The sequence below is a fragment of the Vitis vinifera genome, chromosome 15 (assembly GCF_030704535.1).
Source record: "Vitis vinifera cultivar Pinot Noir 40024 chromosome 15, ASM3070453v1".
NCBI lineage: Eukaryota > Viridiplantae > Streptophyta > Magnoliopsida > Vitales > Vitaceae > Vitis > Vitis vinifera.
In genome coordinates this window covers 2,962,196-2,979,665 of record NC_081819.1, presented here as the reverse complement: position 1 = coordinate 2,979,665, position 17,470 = coordinate 2,962,196, and the positions used below count along the sequence as shown (strand labels likewise).

The following is a 17,470-nucleotide window of genomic DNA, read 5'->3' as shown; positions in this document are numbered from 1 at the left end:
CTGCAAAGAAATATAACCTATAGAGATGCAAAAGAATAAGCCCCAAATGGGGGTCTACAAATATTTTTTTAATTAATTAGTTAAAAATGATTAAATGATCCAAAGTTTATGAATCTAACTTTGTCTTGTTTTTATTTAAAAAATAACTCATTTTTTTTATATAAATATATTTTATCATTTTAAGATATTTCAAGTATTTACATATAGATTTTAAATATAACGATTTTCTTTATAAGAAAATGATTACGGTATTTTTTGTATAAATGAGAAAATAAAAAATAAAACGTTAAATTTCAAATTATATATATATTAACAATGATGAAAATATCGGTAATTACGGATATATCGGACGGATATATCGGAGAAATATCGATGGATATTTTGAAAAAAAAATTTGGTAAGCAAAAAATTGATCAAAACTCATGGAAATGTAAAAAAATCTTGTAGTAGTGTAATTAGAAATATAATAGACAATTTAAAGTTATTTTGTTGAAAAATTTGATATATATATATAAAATATGATTTGTGAATCGCGATATTAGACATAATTATATTATATCGGTTATACTTATACACTCATTATGAAGTTTTATGAAAAGCTTATTCTAGTAAATATCAATAATTTGTATATATTATCATATAGTTTGAGGTTCAATTCTAATCGTTAGATCACATCCGACTTCAATTTGGACCGGTCATGATTTGTTTCCATTTATTTATTTATTTATTTATTTTATTTCTACTAAATCTAAAAATCAAATGGCCACACCGCTTCTCTCACCCGGGCATGCCCTTTTCTGAAGATGCCCTCCGACAGAATCCCTAAAAAAACCCTATTTTCCTCTGCCACTCTCAATCCTAGCAGGTACTAATCTAAACATGTTATTATTATTTTTTTTGCAACCCCCGTTTGATTCCATAGAAAATCCATCCCCCATTCGATTTCCGGGTAAATTCATCCTCGTTTGATTTCCGAGAAAATCCATGCTAAACCCCCAAAGAAAACCAAAAAAATTGCTTTTCTTTTGCTCCCTGTGTTTTCTGAATCTGTTTTAGGGTTCTCTTTGCTGTTGTGCCATTGGATTTAAATTTCACGAACCCTAAATCCACGATTTTTGAGCCAGGCTGAAAAACACAAGCTTTGCCTGCAAATCATGATCAGATTTTGTATCCTGTGCGCGGGCTGGACTGGTAGGAAAATTTCTGCTTTTTTGGCCGAAAAATCGCCGAAATAAATCGAAACAAAACGATTTTTCTCTGAAATTTTCCAACCGGAGGCGATTTTTTCAAAAAATCGCCGAAATTTCTCCTTTTACCGAAATTTATCTGAAATTTCTCCGATTTTTGGCGAAATTTACGGATATTTCTTCCGTCGACATTTCGCCCCCCTCTTTCGTTTCGCCGACCTCCGAAACACGAAATTTCGCCGAAATTTCGGCGAAAAAAACAGAAATTTTCATCCTTATATATATATATATATATATATATATATATATATATATATATATATATATATGAAATAGATGTACATATGGGTGTGACCAAGGATTGAAATGTCGAAAAATTTCGGCGATATTTCGGAGAAATATCGCTTATCGGTCGGCTCCGACACAATATTCGTCACCGATTATCGGTCGACGGATATTTCGATAATTTTTCAAAAATATCTCCGATATTTCGGTATTTATCGGTATTCTTACCGATTTTTCGGGAAATTTCCCGATATTTCCTACCAGTCCAGTCCCCGCACAGGAAACAAAATCTGTCCAATTTTTTTTAAAACATTGCTATTTGGTAATCTGATCATGATTTGCAGGCAAAGGTTGTGTTTTTCAGCATGGCTCAAAAATCGTGGATTTAGGGTTCGTGAAATTTAAATCCAATGCCACAATAGCAAAGAGACCCTAGAACAGATCCAGAAAGCACAAGGAGCAAAAAAAAAGCAATTTTTTTGGTTTTCATTGGGGGTTTTGCATGGATTTTCTCAGAAATCAAACGAGGATGAATTTTCCCGAAAATCGAATGAGGGATGGATTTTCTTGGGAATCAAACGGGGTTTGAAAAAAAAAACATGATTAGATTAGTACCTGGCAACCTGCGAGGATTGAGAGTGGCAGAGGAAAATAGGCCTTTTTAGGGATTCTCTCGTCTGGAGGGCAACTTCAGAAAAGGGCTTCTTCATGCCCATGGCCCGAGTGAGAGAAGACGGTGCCCCTTTTGAATTTTTAGATTTGGTAAAAATAAAAATAAAAATAAAAAAACAAATCATGAGAACAATTTTCTATCTATATATAAATAATTATTAACTATCCATATTTATTTTAATTAAATCACTACCATATATTGAAATTTAGATTTTTATCCACAATATTTTATGAATTAAAATTAATGTAATAAGATAAATTATTAATAATTTTAATTATTTAAATAAATTAATACTAATAAAAAAAAATTGTTACTACATATTTTTAATAAAATTTTAAAAATTAAATCTTAAATAAAATATTTTATATAAATTAATTTAATTTTTCATTTAAAATGTAATAAAATATATTTTAATAAAAGTTTTTAAAAATAAATATTTAAAATGAATATATTTTTAAAACTTTAAAATGTGTATTTTTACTTATTTTATCATTTTTTAAAGTTTTTTCAAATATTTCTATTAATTTTAAATAATTTTGACTCTATCGATATTTGTGAAAAAATATCCACCGATATTTCTCCGATATTTCCGATATATCCGTAAAATCGAAGTACCGATATATCCGTAAAAACCGATATTTCAATCCTTGGGTGTGACCGATCCTAAATGAGAAAATTTGAAACCAACCGGAAAAGAAAAAACAGCAGCGCATTTTTCAGGGCCAGGCGAAACAGGATCTTACAGAAGCACAGCTCAAGCCACGCTGTCCCTCTTCTGACTTCGTGTTCTCTGCTTTTCTCTCGTTTTCTCTCTCTTTTCATGTTTGAGAAGTTCATTTTAGATGTAATGTTAGTGGGTTTTCCTCGGGTTTGATCTAAATTGAACCTTTGAGAAAGAAGAGGAACAAGAAGGAGAATAAAAGGAAGAAAAGAGCTTCATTTTTGAGGTAAAAAACGGGGTTTTGAATTGGGGTTTCAACTAGGTTTACGTGTTTTTGAATCGGGAATGTGATGCCGTGATTTCATTTTTTGATCATATATTTGATTGTACGAGGATTTGTTTTGTGGGTTTCTGTGATCTCATAAAGTAGATTTTTGTGGCTCAGACATATGTAAATTATGTTTATTTTGGTAGTTTTTGAGTTGCATTATTGGTGGGGCTTGTTTGGTTGATGAGATTATGCGGGAAAAGAAAAAGGAGAAAAGAGGCAAGTTTGTTCAGACTGGGTTTTTTTTTTTGAACAGGGAATTGTACTTCTGTGGTTCAATGAGTGTGTAATTTATGTAGTTTTATCAATGTTACTGTTAAATTGATAGCAGGCTTTGTTTGGTTAATGAGAAAATATGGGAAAAGAAAAGAAAAGAAGAGAATAGAAACTGCAATAATACTAATTCCGTGCCTCTAGCAACTCCAAAACTGCAGTGTGAATGGATGCGATCCCTAAAACCTAGGATGGGAATGAGATGCACATTCTAATTGTACTTCTCAGATGATTAGGTTGATAGTGATCATTTTCTAGCCAAAGAATAAACTTACCACTGTGGTGGGTGTATGCCTCAGCCTCTTGTGGGCTGTAAATTTCCCCATTTTCAACTGTTGGCGTGGGGAATGAAATAACTTCTTCAGAAATATTTAACTTTTGAAAATAAAAAAGGTGAGCATGTGAGGTTTTGGATGGTTTTGAACTATTGATGACCTTGAATTTTTGAAAACATGAGAAACAAAATTAAATTTTATTTTTTTTAATATTTTCTAAAAATGACCCATTTTCAGGAATTGTGTTCAAAATCATTTTTTTGAAAAAAATGTTGTTGAACATGTTTTCTGTGCACTGTTCATTTTTCTTGTTTATGAAAACAGAAAACAGGACCCATTTCTGCTCCCAAACAGGCCTCAAATTTCAAAGAGGCCTCCATTTGTTTTCTTTCAGAGAAGGGAAAAGAATATATGAAGTAGATGGGCAGGAAGTTCAAATGGAACATAGTTCTTTTTCTTCTCTCTTTAGAGCTTGGTTCTATTATTGATTTTTAGTACTTATTTCTACAGAAGTGAAGAGAAGAAGAAAGTGAAAATCAAAGAAAATGGCAGCGAAGCAAATGGAAGAGATACAGAAGAAACTGGGAATGTTAAACTACCCTAGAGCCAATGCACCTGCTCAGTCTCTCCTTTTTGCTGGCATGGAGCGTTATGCCCTTCTTGAATGGCTCTTTTTCCGGTATCTTCCCCCCCTTTCTCAATTATGTCTTGTCTATTTGTTCTTATATTTGGTTCTAGATTTCTTCATTTTTCAGCTTCAGCTATGCTCCGATTGGTTACTGCAAAATGCAGGGAAAGAAAAAGAAAAAAATGGTTTTGAGTCTCATATGTTTCATTATTTGGAACAACTAGAAAAGTTGAAACTCCTCTCAACTGATGTCACTAATACACTCTTTTAGGAACATGAGTTTCCTAATTTTCTTTTGTTTTCCTCCTTACCCTTGGCAACAAAATGAAGAGTTGTGTTCTTTTCCTTGAAGTTCTCTTGCTGGTATATCATTTAACAATTCTATAAACAGGAAGAAAAAAAAAAAAGCTGATTATTTTTTGTCTTTTTAGTGAATTTTTTTTAATCATTTCATGAATCTTTTATACATCAGTTCCAAAACTTAAGACTTAAAACCCAACTGTTGTTAATCTTTTAATGGCCATTCAGTTTGATGTCTTATCTGTTACTAATTTTATTCACAAATTTAAAGTAGCATATTGATAAGAATCTCTTTTACCTCTTGTTTCACCTCTTAACTATAGGCTCTTGGGTGATAAATCACCCTTCTCTCAACAAAATCTGCAAGGGGAAAATGGCATGGATCGAGACGAAGAGACTGCTCGCATCCAATGTAGGTTCCCTTGTATTATATTCTAATCTTTGAATGTGTTTTTACAATAGGGATGAAATTGAACTGGGTTCTAATACATTTTATTATTTTTATTCGGGTTTGCTCAGATACTTTAATAAGCATCTAGATATTAATCTTAAACTTGGGCTGCTAATAAATCTATGTTGTGAATCACTGATAGGATCCTGGAATGCAATTAAAATGTGTGTTAAAGGTTTGAGTCTTATTCTTTTGCAAAAATGTACATGGTATTGTTGTTTTTAATTAGCCCAAGAACCTGTCACACCTTTGTTGAGTTTCTTATTTCAGGGAGATTATTTTATGGTTGGCTATTTTTTTTTTCCTTTTCCCTTTTAATCTTCCTGTGTTAGTTTAGCTAGTTTGATGTTCTGGAAGTGTATTACTCAAAGAGATAAATTTATGGCCTGTTAAAAGAGTTTTTAAGTCATAATTTCATTTTCTCTGTTGAAAATGCCTGTTAGTATAAGAAAAGGAAAGATATATTTACAACAAACTGACTGGAAAAATCCCTGAATTCAAATACCATCAGTATATAAATTTTTATTTGTTCTCAAAATAAATGGTATTGCACAAAAATTGTGGGAAGCAACTCAAAGTTTCTAATATATTTTTATTTACTTTGGAAAATAGTGGTTATTTATTTAAATTTTTGCTTGAAAGCAGTGTCATCACTCTGCATGCTAATGTTAAAAAACATTGTTCATTTTGGTCTCTAGCTCCTTGGATATGATGAAACACCAACATATCCAAGGAGTAAGAGAAATATCTCTCAAAAGTTTGGTTAAAGAAATGTGTAAATTTTCTAAAAGCTTAAAATGCTAGGATATGAGCCCATAATGTTGAAAAGACTTGAACTTGAGACCTCTAGTTAAATGTAGCTCTGCTACCGCGTTAAACTGCCAATTTCTTAAAAGTTTAAGTTAATAGGACATGGGTCCACAATATATACAAGGCTAATAAAATGAAATGAAATTTGGAGTAAACTCTATAATTTTTCATAGCAATGGAGGCTTACTTACATAATCGGCTTTCTAGGTAGCATAGCAAAGTGATGATCAATTAGTGGATTTAACCAAAAATGAATTTCCTGCACATCTTATGTACTGTTATGTTTGAGAGCATAGATTGGTGTAGGTGGGACAACATGAAAAACCATTATATTCTTTCCAAACTTGTAGTAGAAATAATTGTTGAGTATTGAACCTTTATAAGGACTTCAAAACTTAGAAATTTCTTTTCTAGTATTGCACTTGAACTAGTAGTTCTTTTACAACACACATACTCTGCAAGTGTTGTGATGTTTGATTTCTGACTGGGGCCAATCCTCTTTCTGGCTGAAGTATAGTTTTCTTTTCTCTATGCATATTACGTTATTTTTTATCTTACATATTGAATCAAATGTTTTTTTTGCTTTTTTGGCTCATAAGCAATTTCAAGAGAGAGGTTGTGGTCCTTCTCATTTCAGAAGCCATTTATACATTTCAGTTATAATGTGAAACAAAATGTGGCATGTGATAAAAACTAAAACAGTTCAAGAAAATTCCGCTTCTATTCCACTTCTCAGTCCAGAAAAAAAATGTGGCATATGATATTTGTGCTTGGTATTGGACATCTAATAAATGTTTTGGACCAAAATCCAGACAATTCTGTGTCAGAAGGTAGGTCTATCCTGACCAATGCTTTACATAAGTATTTGGATCTGATGCATAGAGACATTTGGATGGTTGGGCACATGAATTTTAAAAAAGTATGCCTGGATGTGAGTCTGTGGTCATATAAGAAGAAATAGCTTATCCTTCTATTGTTGCCATTGTGTATATGTCTATCAAAATATGCTAGATCAGTGTAATGCATTCTTATGGCAGATAGATTTGTTGTGAAGATTGCATAAGATGCAATTGTTAGATCTTAGTAGTGTATTCTTATGGCTGTTAGAATTTTTATGGAGATACTTTCATCTTTTTTATACAAATGTTTCACTAGAACATTTTTATTCAATTCAGACCATTGCATATAATATCTTGCTGTTTTGCAGATCTGGCAGAGATAGCTAAGTTTCTGGGTATTACCACCACTGTAGATACAGAAGCGATCCAAGTGAGTTGTTCAATTCCTTATATGTGCAGTATTATCTTAACTAATGGTTGTTGCAACATACTGTGAGAACATCAAATATACAGTTTCCACTGTACATTCTTTTCGGCTAAGATACATATGCTGGCTACACGGGCATGATAATGACAATAGAAACAGTTGTTGTAATGCAGGCTGACCTTCAAAGCCTATAAAAAATACAGGATGACTTTCAAAGCCATTAGGATAAGGGCCGTCTTGTGAACAAAGGTGGTGAGATATGTGCAGAAATGATGGGAAGTTTAGAAGAGAATGAAAAGATTGTCAAGAGGAGAAAAACTAGGTGGTCCCTAGGATTTCATGATTTGTTACTCAAAAACTAAACATTTATTACTTTTGATGAAATGCCTTGGGTTGCAGTTTTGCATCGCTTCATGTAAAGGAGTTTTTTCAATGAGTGAAACCAGCATACATATACCGAACTTGACTAGTTTGTAATCATGCCTTCTTTGATCACCATTGACATTTTTTTTAACTATGTTTTCATAATATCCGGAGTAAAAAGAAATGTTGATCATACTCTCAATTGGACATCATGTGTTATGACTTTGGTTGCAGGGACGAGGAACCTATGAAGATCGCACAGAAATGCTCCGTCTTATTGTTGATCTTGTGGAGGCAAGCATCTATGCTGATAATCCAGAATGGAGGTGGAGATGACTCTGAGTTTGGTTGTGGTTGATAAGTTGTTCATGTTTGATAATGAAACTTTAATTTTTGTGGAACAAGAGATCCTTTTTTTGATAAGAAATTATTTTGGGGCAAAATTTGTTAAACTTTCATAATGCAACTTGCTTTCCATCTTTTTTCTCTGGTTTTTCAAAATCACCTTCAATCTGAAATTTGGTTTTATGTTCTGGTTTCTGCAGTGTTGATGAGCAGGTGGCTAAGGATATACAACTAATTGATTCTATTGCTGAGAGACAAGCTCAAATTTTCTCAGAAGAGTGCAAGTTGTTTCCTGCAGATGTGCAGATTCAATCAAAATATCTTTTGTAGGTTTTCCCCCTTCCTGCTCTATTTCCATCATGGATTTGGAATGTATGCACGAATGTGAAATTAAAGCTCCTACAATTTCAGTACTGGATTCACGTTATCTTTGCAACATTTAGCTTCTCCCTGTTTCTTTGAAGCAAGTTAATTTTACTGCCTTGAACCTACAAAAACTATAACTATGCGGGACAGAAATAAGTCTAGGATTAAGTTTAATTCTTTTAATATATTTAGTAAGATGCAATTTTAAGAATAAAAAGTGGTTCTAGAGTGTTCTTACTTTTGAGCTTTATATATTTATTTATTTTTTCGCCAGAAACAAAAATATATTCATTAAAAAGAATATACAAGAGAAGGATGAGAAATCCTTCCTTAATTACAAAACTTGATCAAAACAGAAGATAATGAATACAATCCAATAGACATCAAAATGTCTCAACATTGCTATTTTAACCCTTTTGATCTGCATATCAAAATCTAATCAAGTTGGACAATGTTGAGAGGAATACCCTTCAAAGCTGTAGAAATTCATCTAAATGTTGAGCTTTATGGTCTTATAAACATCAAAATAATGAGGCTAATAGAAAAAAGAAGTTTGTTGTTATCTTATCACTTTAAAATTGTGCATATAAGAAGGGTATATTGAATGAGGGCCTAGAGACATCTCCTTATTCTTCTTTTTCATTCTTCTCTTCTTCCTTAATCCAGTCCCAACAAAGTCATGATATTCTAAGAGCTGCATTACTTTCTCCAAGTCCCTGAGAATGAGATGTTTACCTATTGTTAGTCAGGCATAATCTTGTCAGAGAAAGACCTGTGCATCTGTTTGTTGATGACCATCAATTTAGCCCACCCCACTGGATAACCTAAAGATTGCTGCTGGAACATAATTTTAATAGGAACTGGCCATCAGGTATTCTGCCTAGTTAGAACTTTTTGACATCATCTCCTATTAATTCTATTTTATAAGCATGCAAAATCTTGCATTTTCCATTTTATTGAAAGCATAGAAGATTATTTCCTTGCTAAATTTATTTAATTCAAGGATGCTTGATTTCAATTGGCTGTAAAATTTAGAAGTCTTTCCCATCTTTGGAAAGAGCTGGAGGCGTTAGGATTTCAGCCTGCTCCAACAGCTGAGTTGTTCTGGCTATTCCTTTGAGTATGAGTTACTAAATTTCTGACATGAACTCAACTCCTCTTTAAAAGTGTCCTTGTTTTGTAGTCTCTATTTCTTTTTGTTGAACTAATAGAGCCTAGGCTGATGCATCTTACTGAGTGATTTATTCCCTTAAATAACCAATGCTACTGCCACTTTGCTGCAACTGCCATTACTGTTCCATTACTGCTGCAGCTCCTACTATTATACTGCCATTGCAGCTTCTCCTACTACTAGTAGTAGTGTCTTACTACTACAACTGCTACTAGTATCTTACCACTACTAGTGGCTTGTCTCAACTATTTCAGCAAAGGAACTGATAAATGATTTTGTTGAGCAAATAAATGATATGGTTTTATCCTTGGATTTCTTAAAAAATGACAAATGATTTGATGTTGTATAACTCCTAATAGGGTAGCATGAGTTCTGCTTTTGGAATTCTGCATTCTTCCATTCCATGTTCTTGTGCTATTGCAAAGTGGAGCTCTGGAGCTAATAATGAAGAATGGCACTGCACCTTATTCCTCACCTCTCAGTCCCATATATTTTTTTTTTTTAGATTAAACAATAATCTTCGGTTATTTTAATTTTTATATTTAGCTATTCGGTCATTCTTGGTTTGTTAACTGAACTTGATTCTGGGATTACTGGCTCAGTTCCTTTGTTTGTGAGAAAGCTATGTATCTGGTCTAGGTTTGTTGCATTTGTAACGGAAGTAATTTTTTGCTTATGTGCGGAAGAGATTCTTATTTTATTTTGTAGCTGATGTGGTAACATTCTGTTACTTTAATCAAAGTTCATTTGCAGGCCAGATATTTCTGAGCTGGAGACAAAGCTTTCAGAACAATCAAAGTTACTCTTAAATCTTCAACAGAAGGTTGATGATTTGGCATCAAAGGTTTATTCTGACTTCTTAGCCCATAGTTGACTTGCCTTTCACAATTGTCTGTTGGACTTATTATTCACTGTTACATACAAATACTTTGCAGCTTGATCAGCTTCACCTAATTATATCCCTGTTAGTAATTCTCATGGATGCTCTTTATATTACAATGTTCATATAATATAGTGGCTATTTCTCAGTTTTTGTGTTCCTCAATGAGGCTTCTTTTGGATAATTCATTTGTTTAAGTTACTCTGTTTGAATTCTTAAATTCTTATGCTTTTTTATTGCGATGTAATAGTAGACCCCATCTGAGTTATCTCAGTTACAAGGTAACTTTGTAATTGTACATTTTTTTAATCAATATATAAAGAGAGAGTGTCTAATAATAGGCTAATAGGTGAGTTGCCTCGTATTTGTTTCCCCTCAATCTTTTCCTTTCTTCTTCATTTGTTTTTTTCTTCTCTTTTTCAACATGGTATCATAGCAAGGTTTGGAACCTAGTTTCTGTTTATCATACACCCTAGTTGCCACCTCTACAAACCAAACCCTAGTCGTCACCAACCCTGAATCTTTGAAAGATGCCACAATCCTTAAAAACCCAAAATCTTCCTTGTCCATGGATCAGTATCAAGGGCTGACTGTGTTGTGGTCAGTTCCTTGTGTTGTGGCTGTGGCTGTGACGTGTGTGATCTCTATGTGCTAAGCTTGCTGGTGTGCTGCTTAAGAGTGCTCTTTTTCCCATACTCCAGTTAAAAAAAAAGGGTAATTTTCATGTGTTATTTATCTGTCATTATTTTTATTTCTTTGATCCGATTCTTTATCTGTCATTATGGCCACAAGTAGTGAAGTGAAGGCCATTACTTCTGAAGACATGGGAATTTTAATCATCTTTGTCCTTGTCTTCATGATTGAATTGAAAACAGTGGGAACATAGGAAATAAAACAAAGTATGGTTATTCAAAATTGTGGATGGTAATCAGTTTATTTGGAAACAAGCAGCAAGAATGACATTCCCTTAATAAGATGTGTCAACCTTCATATGAAACATAATTGAATGGACAATTTCCAGAAAGTAACAATTATTCCTCTCAGCAGACTCCATTTTGTTAGGGTGTATAAAAGTATGAAGATTGATAAACAATGCTGTGGGTAGAGCAAAATTTGGAAGGAGATTGACAACTATATTGAAAAGCATTTACCAGAATGAAGATTGCAAAGAGAGATCACAAGATTTTTTTTTTTTTTTTTAATATATATTTCATTGTAGGAGGTTTGGTATACATGAGGTATTTCTAGTATCTCTTATAATTGAAGAACCCATGTAACCTTGAAAAGATTCACAAGATACTAAAAATCCTTGACAATCAGGTATTTTGTAGTAGCCATCAGAATGGACCAAAGAAAAAAAATAACACTTGTTTTATCAACCTGAGAAGGGAAATAGATCTATGATAATTCCCAATTTCACATGATTCATATTTCAATTTTCTCAAACCCAATAGACTCAACAAACTTAGTTGTTAAAAGCTTAAGCTATTAAGATTTGAGTCTACAGTATTAATGGTCCTCATTCTTTTCCTCACTTTTTCATATTTTTCTCTTTTTCAACAGTTTAACATATATCCTTGCCTAAAATTTGGTTTCTAGCTTTCTTCCTTCTCCAACTTGTTGATTGCATGGGCATTCTTGGATTTGTGAAGGGTTGAGGTCCTTATGCTCCCCTTGACTGACAAGAATTTTATTGTGAGTTTGCCCCAATCATTTTAGGAAGTCATTCTTAATCTTTTTGGACAAGATTCCAAAATCCTTGTATGTATGCACACATAAAACCATTTTATTGGACTAAACTATTTCATCTTTAGTTTGCATATTTTTTTTTTATAGGAAATGACAAAGGAATATATTGATAAAAAGGAAGTACAAGAGAAGGATGAGGAATCCTCCCACCAGAGAAAAACAAGACTACAAGTAATCAAATATAAGAAAATACAAAGAAAAAACAAGCGAACGCTCTAGTTAGACCAACCCATTAGGATTACACACCACTAACCAATCAAATTGTAACACGTTAAGAGGTATCCCCTTAAAAACCTTAAAACAAAAAGCCCAAAGAGAAGCTAAGAAACAAATAGAATCCCAAAGATACTCTGAATTCCTTGCTTTATCATAAAAAATCCTTGCATTTCTTTCTCGCCACACCACCCACATTAAAGCGATGCACGCGTCTTGCCATAAAACAATCCCTCTCTTAGAAGATCCAGAACCATTAAAATTAGTAGATAACATGTCAGAGATGCTCCTTGGGGGGACCCAATCCATCTTTGCTAATTGAAATAATCTGTGCCACAACCCCATCGTCAAAGAGCAATGGAGAAAAAGGTGATCTACTGTTTCTCCATGCTTCATGCACAACTTACAAATGTCGGGACTAAGTGCTTTGTAGGGTCTTCTCAACTGTAGCAAGTCATTAGTATTAACCTTCTTGTGAGCCACCAACCAGATAAAGGATTTGACTTTGAAGGGGACTTGAGAATTCCAGACAAACTTAGTAGGGAAAACTGGAGGCGAATCAGAAAATTGAGATAAGGCAAGAAAGAAAGATTTGACTGTGAAAAGTCCTGAAGGAGATAAAGACCAGGATCTCACATCTAGAACCGAAGGTAATATGTGTAGACGATCAAGAGACCGCATAAGGCCTTCTAAATCTTCTATCTCAGAATCGGAAAGATTTCAACGAAAGTTGAAATTCCAAGAGAATGAGCGAGTAGATCCAAGAATTGAAGAAATAGGAGTATTTTTATCCGTGACTACACTAAGTAGTATTGGATATTGGACCCCCAAAGGTTGGTCCCCCCACCACAAGTCTTCCCAGAACCGAATTCTATCCCCGTCTCCTACCACGAACCAAGTAAACTTGGAAAACTCTTGGGAGACTTGTGCAATGGCCTTCCAAGGACAACAATGTGACCATCTGACTATATTGTTGACATCCCAACCATTGGAGTGTGATCCATAAATGCTTAAAATAACTTGATGCCACAGAGTTGAACCCTCCCTAGGATATCTCCACAACCACTTCCCTAAGAGTGCGACATTCCTTACAGAAATCTTTCCAAATCTCAATCCCCCTTTCGTCTTCGGCTTACACACTACGTCCCAACTAACTAGATGATCTCTTTTGCCTTCCCCTACACCTGACCATAAAAAATCTCTTTGCAATCTCTCAATTTTTGTTGCCACTGAGGCGGGAATCTTAAATAGGGAGAGAAAGTAACATGGCATATGGGTGAGACAAGATTGAATGAGAGTTATCCTGCCTCCAAAAGATAAATACACCTTTTGCTACCCATCTAATCTCCTTGATATCCTCTCCATCACAGGATCCCAAAAACCACACGCCTTAGGATTCCCTCCCAGAGGAAGACCCAGGTAAAGTATAGGCCACCCAGAAGCCTTGCAGTCAAGCATCTCGGCCAACCTAGAAAGATGATTCTGTTCAAGATTAATGCTATAGATATTACTTTTGTCAAGGTTAACTTTCAACCCAGAAATATGCCCAAACACTAGCAAAACACTCTTGAGGGTCATCATATCCTCTTCTCGAGTACTAGAAAAGAAAATGGTATCATCTGCAAATTGTAAATGGGATACCCTTGTTCTGTTCCTACCCACCCTGAATCCCTCCAAGACGTTTCTCTCCTCAGCTCTCAATAACATCCTACTCAATACATCTGCAACTATAGTGAACAAAAAAATGGATGAAGGGTCACCTTGTCTTAAACCTATAGAAGCCTTAACCCACCCTTTCGTGTTACCGTTCACTAGGACTGCAAAAGAAACCGAGGACAAACAACCTCTCATCCATTTGCTCCATCTAGGACTAAACCCCTTCATCTCCAACACATGATCCAAAAAACCCCAACTCACGTGGTCATAGGCCTTTTCAAAGTCAATTTTGAAGACAACTCCTTCCTCCCCTGATCGTCTTTTCTCATCCACTATCTCATTTGCTATGAGAACTACATCCAAAATTTGTCTCCCTTGAACAAAAGCTCCTTGAGTAGAATGGATGGTTTCGTGAAGTACCCCTCTTAGACGCCTTGCTAACACTTTGGCTATTACCTTGTAAAGACTAGTGATCAAGCTAATAGGTCTATAGTCTGAGATTCTCTTTGACATGCTTTTTTTGGGTAACAGAACTATAAAGGAAGTGTTAGTGCTTTGATTGATAATCCCGCTCCTGTGAAACTCTGCAAACACTCTCACTAGATCCTCCTTTATCACTTTCCAACAATCTTGAAACACTGCAATGGTAAAGCCATCCGGCCCCGGTGCCTTATCCCTATCCAACTGAAAAATGGCCTTAGAAATCTCTTCTTCAGTAAAGGGGGATTCCAACCTAGACGCACTCTCACCAGATATAGGGGAACAATCTAAGCCTTCCACTCTCCAAGGCTCTCCAGAAGGACTCGCGTAGAGCTTTTCAAAATACCTTAATATCTCCTCTTTGATGCTCTTTAAATTATTCAACATTAGGCCACTTTCATTCTCCAACTCCTTGATAAATTTCCTATTTCGCCTGCCATTAGCTATTTTATGAAAAAAATGTGAGTTACAATCCCCTTCCTTAACCCATTTCACCCTAGCTTTTTGTCTCCAATGTATTTCTTCCCTCAAAATCAACTCCTCTATTAGGTCAATTTCATCTTGTGTAGTTCAATAAATTTCAGGTTATTATGATAGCAATAATTCCCAAATATTTTGTAATTTGAGAATGACAGAAGATGCCTTTAGTTTTATATTCACTTCATTTTATGCCATTACTGAACGCTTCCTGGCTTATTCAAAGTAATTGACCTACTTGATTCTAAATCCCAATTTATTTTTGCCAGTGAATGCAGAATTCCAAATGACAGTATAGTCCTTTACTGCTGTATTACGTCTTTCATAAATTTTATTTTCTTGTTTTTACGTTTTTTGTTTAAATATCATTCATTATTGTGGCTTCTGCATTTTAGCATGCATACAACCCAGATGAGGAGTATGAAGAAGTGGAATCCCAGTTGCGGGCACATTTGGAATCTTTTCTAGAAACTGCAAGATCATTCAATGTGATTTATACCAAGGTGATGCCATGTTCTTATTTCTTTTGATCTCCTTGGAAACTCTTTGATCTTACTCGTTTGTGTATACAAATTGAACCCAAATCTTTTCTCTTTTCTCTTTTCTTTTTTTGGGATAAGTCAAATTGAACACAACTTATTAATGGATACTTTACTTTATTAGCAAAGAATCCATGATATGTTTTCACTTCAATGAAGTTGGAAGCTTTTTGGTGGAACACCATACTGCATTCCTTGGCGTTATTGCCTTTAAGCAGGTTTAACACTTTGATGCTGCTCTAGAATTGCAAGGTCTTGAGATTTAACCTCTCCAAGCTCACATCCATCTTGACACCAAATAATCTTTCCCTGATACTTTACTGTGAACAGTCTGTCTTCGTAATTACAGCATTTTTGGTGGTTTTTGTAGGAAATTCGCCCTTGGACTCACATGATGGAGGTACCACAGCTTCATGGGTTTGGACCAGCTGCCAATCGCTTGTTGGAGGCGTACAAGATGCTTTTGAAGGTATTCCAATGCTAAACTCTTCTACAAATTTCTTACCTGAAAAGTGATTTTTTCCTATCAAATTATTCTGTTACTTTCAGGAGGCCCGTTAAAACAATGATAGCAATTTATATAATTATATACAATTGGTAGATATGGTGCCTTTCTACAATGCAAGATGTCCCTAGCTTTTTCCAAACATAATCATGCTATTTATTTGTAAGTTTCACCTTCTAGTTAATCTTCAACTTCTGCTGCTTCATCTGAACTACAAAATAGTTAGATCTTCTAAAATCATTTTGATTTTGATCTTTATGTTTATTCTTTCATCTTTTAATACCTAAAACTTGTGTTTTCCTGCCATTATGAGGTGTAAGGAAAAAAGAGAACACAATACCCTATTCTTAGGTTTCCGGCTCATCAACTCAATATCCTCAATGTCCTGTTCTTCTTCCTGCAAACTTATCATGGCAACTGAGGAATGTTAACTTCACAGTTTTAGGAAGAAAAAAGGGCCCTTCTCCAATAACAAACTCAATGTAACAAAGATGACTTTGTTTCCCAGTAGAACCCAGCAATGATTAGCTATCTGCAAAATAAATGTCTGTTCTCTTTTTTTGGTTTTTTGTCTTCGACATAAAAAATTTCATGAGATAATTTTTCTGATAAAAATTTTGTGCGAGCAGTCTATGCTAACACCTTAGAAAAATGCACACATTTTGTGAAAATAAAGAAATTGCATGGCAACTGAAAGTTGGGATGATTTCAAATTCTATGACCCCTTTATGTCATTTGACTGTTAAAGTAAATTTGTAATTTTGATGGGATAAAACATGACATTATTTTGTAATAATGCCTCGTTATTCTGCATCCATGGCAGTTCTTAGGGAACTTGAGGAATCTCCGAGACTCGCATGCAGCCGTGGCTGTTGGATCATCTGATACCATAGCTGGTCAGCCCTCTCCAGTCACGAGAATAATCTCTGAGTGTGAATCTGCATTAACATTCTTGAACCGGGATCTGGGGATTCTTTCAGCTTCTATTGCCCGTGAGCAAGGTGAGGAGTTCACCATTTGAAGGCAGCTTATGTTACAAAAAACAGTTGGCAAACTACCAAGACAGTCTTCCCCTTCCTCTAGGACATTCAGAGTTGCAATACTTGGTCTTGGGCAGTGATTGAATTGATTGTAAGAGTAACTTTTATTTTTGCCTATCTTTGGCAGTGACTGAATTGAATGTTGTCTTGTGTTCTTCAAAGATGTAGTCTAAATATGAGACCATGCAGCCCTCAATTGTATCTGAGAACATGATCTGATGGATCATATACTTTTTGATCCAGTTTGGATTGTTTTTAACAAGTCAAAATTTGTTCTGATTGTTTTTACAACAAATGTTGATATGTTTTTAGATTATTTTGTTATGAAGTGGTCTAAAATACAATTGAGAATATGGAAAATAGTTTTGATCTTCTATATTGCAAATGAGTGTATTTGAGTTCCTAAATAATTTTGTTCTTGAAAACAACTATTTCTAAGTATTGATGCCAGATCAACCCAAGGTGGTCGTAATCATAGAACCTGTCAACCTGTATGAATTTATTTTTAGGCCGTTAGGTCTATGCCATCCCATGATAAGAACAAGCTTG

The 17,470-nt window shown here is 34.4% G+C and overlaps 1 protein-coding gene across 3 annotated transcripts; it reads left to right on the top strand.

Annotated features, from left to right (window-relative positions):
* The first annotated feature begins 715 nt into the window (after positions 1-715).
* Positions 716-17,216, top strand: LOC100243653 (AUGMIN subunit 7). Of its 3 annotated transcripts, none has more exons than XM_059743293.1 (11): positions 754-865; positions 3,000-3,092; positions 4,193-4,361; positions 4,934-5,022; positions 7,079-7,140; positions 7,735-7,826; positions 8,046-8,171; positions 10,136-10,226; positions 15,233-15,340; positions 15,747-15,845; positions 16,705-17,216. In XM_059743293.1, exons 3-11 carry the CDS (start codon positions 4,228-4,230, stop codon positions 16,900-16,902), a joined length of 999 nt encoding a protein of 332 aa, XP_059599276.1. In that variant the 5' UTR covers positions 754-865; positions 3,000-3,092; positions 4,193-4,227; the 3' UTR covers positions 16,903-17,216. The 3 variants fall into 3 exon arrangements, with proteins under 3 accessions (XP_019081209.1, XP_059599276.1, XP_010661159.1); XM_010662857.3 differs by having other exon boundaries at positions 2,978-3,092; XM_019225664.2 differs by lacking the exon at positions 3,000-3,092 and having other exon boundaries at positions 716-865.
* The last annotated feature ends 254 nt before the right edge of the window (positions 17,217-17,470 follow it).